Here is a 4,436-nt window from a genome sequence, read left to right on the forward strand (position 1 = left end):
AATATTTCTCAAGTAAAAAAAGAAGATAGAGAAGGGTCATTATCTGTTTCATGTGATGCTTATTTTAAGTATATTCTTAATTGTAATTAACAGCTATACTCTTATTGTATATCAAACTGTATACATAGACGAGAATATGATATTCAAATGTATATCAAGCTGCATTTTTTGCTGTCAGATATAACTAGTTACAGATGCAGGTACTGCTTGCAAAGCATTAGGATAAAATGGTAGCTCTACTTAATTACAAGCAATTCGACCTTTGAGTCAAAAAGGTTGTGGACTTAAACATAGGCTGCTGTCTGTTGGTAGGAAGGCATGAGAAAGTGGAATTCATGGAGATTTTATAGGACTGCTGTATAACTTGGTTAAACATCTATTCTCATTTTTCATACTGAATGCTAGAAGGCAAAACGTACTTGCTATAATGCATTAATTAGATGTCCCAAAAATTAATGTTGTTAGATGTGATGAAAACTGTCACAAACATCATGGAAAGCATGATGACAGGAAATAGTAACATTCTCTCTTTTTATTACATCAATTTGTTTAAGTGACAATGATATCTGTCAGGTTAGAAAACCAATCCCATATAAAAGAAATAACTAGGATATGTACAAATAATATAGAAAGTTAAGAATATGTCATTCCTACAAAAAAGTTAAAATTCACCTGTTAAAGATATTAAGACAGATTGCCAAATACTAGAAAACTAGTTTTTTAAATAATCATAGTTTTTTAAATGAAATCTAGGCTTAACTATTACATTTATTATTTATTATTTAAGAATATTAGCTAGAAAAATTTACATGGCCTGAATACAGGGAATAAAGGAACACCCACACTATATACATACACCCTGTACGATTTCTTTCTCTCTCTTTTTTTTTTTTGGAAAAACAAAGTATACTGCAAATTAATTCATCTGCGATAATGAGAAGCAACAATACGAATACCCATCTGTAACACACACACACACACACACACACACAATATAGGAGTGTGATATGACACATCTCATTCAGGAGGAAGGTAGGTACAAGTGCAAGCAAATAACTTGAGGTAGATCTCCATATATGATTCTATGGGAAGAGTAACAAGTAATAATAAAATGTGTCTATCTCTTCAAACTTATTTTTATTTCCCATAAACTGATGAGCACATTAATTTTCCCATAATCAGATTGGTTTTAGTATATCATTTTGTATTGAAACAGGAGATATAGCATTGCTCTTTTGGTCACACGAATGAACAAGATTGTAACAGCAAGTCCATGCATGGATGCAATAACTTTCAGGGTTTCCCCACCACAGACGCTTTAAGGTAAATAAAGTATGAGGGGCGGGGGGGGGTTGATGGGGAACAATTTAAAAGTCTCTTAGTTTGTATATCGAGATTTTTTTCAGTTCACCAAAGTGTGATTAATTCTCCTTTTTTATAGTTGTAATTTTTCTACTTATGTGGATACAATAAAAGGAAAATTGGTAATAATGATGAATATTTGTTTTATAGATAAAAAACAAAGCATATAATTTTCTAGCAATTTCTTAATCTGTAAATCATAGATTGGTATGCATATACAAGAGGGTTTTGTTTATCTTATACATGTTAACAAGCTTCTGATTTTTAAAATCATTTGATTTGTATAATTTTCTCAGTCAGACAAGAAGAGGAAATTATAAAATTGATGTTTCTAGAGGAGGTATGTATATAGAAATGTGAAATCAACAAATATTGTATAGAAGTGGTCAAGTTTACTTGAAAGTGAGCACAAGCTAGACCTTCGTCTACATACAATTAAATTACAAGTAAGGATTTCAAAGCATTAACTTAAATCCTGTGTGTTTTACTATTAATAATTTTCGTACATAAAGAGTCCTAGCACAGTTGAATTGACCTAATTATTTCCACCGAACTCTAAATTCTTTTTGTTTTTTTATTTGTAAGAAGTATATGGCTTTAGCTCCAACTTTATTTAGTTTTAGCAGTTCTCAAGGCATGCAGCATGTAAATCTTTAGAGGTAGAATGTTCTGAATGGTGTCTGCCATAATCAGTTCCAAAGAAATCCAAGAAAAAATGGAAAAGAATAAATCATCCTCTAAAGCTCAGTGGTTGTTAGTTCCATATACAGCTTGAAGTGTTCTTCTTCTTTTTTTTTTCTTTTTTTTAATGCTTTTAACCAACAGTTCAGGAATGAAACATCCTCCATGACAAAAGTGAATCCCTATTGTCCATAGTCATTCTTCCAGTGTGTGGTTGCTATGGAATCAACTTCTTATGTTGAAAATAAAAGGGAGCTTCTGGTGTTGGGAATATGTTTCTTTGTAGAACAGAAGGAGGTAAATTTTGAGGAAACTTTTAGTAGTAGCACACAAATAAAATGAAATAAAACAAAACATATGGAAAGCCATATTTTAGCTAAGTTTGTACTTGGATTTAGATGCAATATTGATGTTTTAAAGCACTTACTGGATTTGTATGCCAACATTAAGTTGAGTTGTTATCTGCTAAACCAAAATGTAATTAGCAAAATATCATAGAATTGAGGGAGACAAATATACAGAGATAAGAGATTAATTTATTTTTATTTGAAAGGTACTCTATTTCTAGGATACCAAAAGATACAGCAAGAGAACTGAAGCTTACATCTTTAAATAGTATTGTTCATAACACCATCTTATACAATACTGTTGACATCAATTGTTCCCAGTCCCCCAAAGTTTTCCATTCAGTTGCATTTCTGCAAAAATCGAGGTTGAGAGTGAATCAATTGTGACTGAAATGTGAGAAGTTTTGTGTTCTCATAACAAACCTGTAGACGGATTCATGGTGGTAAAAGTACGGAAGCTGGAGTGCGCAATTGCACTGCTAATGTCCCAATTTTGGGCTAAATTGGGTAAGTAGTTGCTGTTGTCGTTGTTGTTGCAACTTGCATCTTTTAACATTAGAAGGTTTTGCTGATAACCCGTTGTTGCAGATGGCCTCAACTTCCTCCTCATCACTGTCGATTCTTCGAAGATGTTTCCTTTAGTAGAATGATTGGCAAGTGAGTGGTGAGAGCTTGGATCTTCAACTTGACCACGAGCAACAACCTTCATGGAGGATGTGCCATTGTAAGAGGATGATTTCTCCCATGATTGATGTTGGTTCAAGGGACTTGGCTGCTTCAAGCAACTAAAGTCAGGACATTTTTTTGTCTCAAGGAGCCTTCTAGTGCACATTTTCACTCTAGTCCTTTCCCTAGCTCTTTCTCTAGCTTTTGCCCTCGACTCTTTGGCAAGAAGATCGACTGCTATGTTTTGCATCTTCTTCATCCTTTGCTTTTGACTCTCTGAAGGTACTCTGTCCTCTAGGTCCCAACTTTTGGATACAACTTCACAATTAGTAGAAGTAGAAGACAAGCATTTCTCACCTCCATTCTTGGCTAGTTCCTCAATGGCATTTTTTGATTTGGTGAGCAGCCACTCTAGGGTTTTACTTGCTTTATCAAACCCTAGCATCTCTTGGAGATCAAAGAACTTACGCGCGATTTCAATGGATAATCTCACTCTCCTATCTCTCAAGCCTTGAGCTGTGTAGATTTTGCTGTGCCTATCTTTCTTTACAGGTTTTTTTCCAGAAAGAAAATGAGAACGATTATAAAGTTCTCCATCGAGAGCAGTAACATCTTGCTCAGACATCATGCTGTTGTTTGAAGCTGCCATGTTCATCACGGTCTCAGTGACTGGTAATGGGTTGGTTGATACTGAAGGAATTGTAAGCGGATCAATGTGGTGGTGGTGTTGATGGAAAATGTCAGTTGTTTCATGGTCAGTAATGTAAGGAGGAGGGTTGAAAGCAGAAGAGGAAAGGCTCTGAAAAAGATGGATAGTACTGCTCGTGGAAGAGAACATCTGTGGCTTCAATGGCACCTAGAAAGCCCTAGCTTCTTAGAAAGGAAAGCAATTTGACATCAAAAAGAGGAAACTACTTGTGGTTGCCAGCCAAAAGAGCTCCACCCAATTTTAGTCTTTTCAGATTTACTTTTTCGCAAACAAGGAATGAACAAAGCTTCTTGAAAGACCTTCATGTACTGATGAGATCTGAAGCGAAAGAGAGAGGGGTAATTTAAACAGAAAGGGTTGGATTGAATAAATGAACATAATGGTAAATGCAAAATGTCAGGGATAATAGTGTTTGCTCCTCTTTTTTTTCTTTTTTTTTTTTAACTTCAAATCTGGGGCAAAAGAAGGGTGAAACACTCGTCGTGACAATCCTCCTGAAGTAGGTAATTTTTGTTTTTGTTTTTATTAATTTTTTTATTTTAAATTAATATTTTCAATATTTTAGATTATTTTAATATATTCATATTAAAAATTAAAAAAATATTATTTTCAAATAAAAAATTCTTAAGAAAAAGACATTTCTAGATACCTTTTTAAACCGGCTGTGAAGC

At 33.9% G+C, this 4,436-nt stretch overlaps 1 protein-coding gene across 1 annotated transcript; it reads right to left on the reverse strand.

The window, feature by feature from the left end:
• Positions 1-2,559: 2,559 nt before the first annotated feature.
• Positions 2,560-4,196, reverse strand: LOC105123348 (transcription factor CYCLOIDEA). Its single transcript, XM_011022898.1, has 2 exons — positions 2,814-4,196; positions 2,560-2,741 (listed from the first exon to the last, which is right to left on the reverse strand). Exons 1-2 carry the CDS (start codon positions 3,892-3,894, stop codon positions 2,698-2,700), a joined length of 1,125 nt encoding a protein of 374 aa, XP_011021200.1. The 5' UTR covers positions 3,895-4,196; the 3' UTR covers positions 2,560-2,697.
• Between the last annotated feature and the right edge of the window lie 240 nt (positions 4,197-4,436).

Source organism: Populus euphratica, unplaced genomic scaffold, assembly GCF_000495115.2.
Source record: "Populus euphratica unplaced genomic scaffold, PopEup_1.0 scaffold10.1, whole genome shotgun sequence".
Taxonomy (NCBI): Eukaryota; Viridiplantae; Streptophyta; class Magnoliopsida; order Malpighiales; family Salicaceae; genus Populus; species Populus euphratica.

Bases quoted from the DNA above. Each gene is read 5' to 3' on its own strand.
- LOC105123348 (XM_011022898.1), bottom strand. From the start codon at position 3,894: ATGTTCTCTTCCACGAGCAGTACTATCCATCTTTTTCAGAGCCTTTCC. The intron at 2,742-2,813 runs GTTTGTTATGAG...CGATTTTTGCAG, and splicing joins CACCATGAATCCGTCTACAG to AAATGCAACTGAATGGAAAA.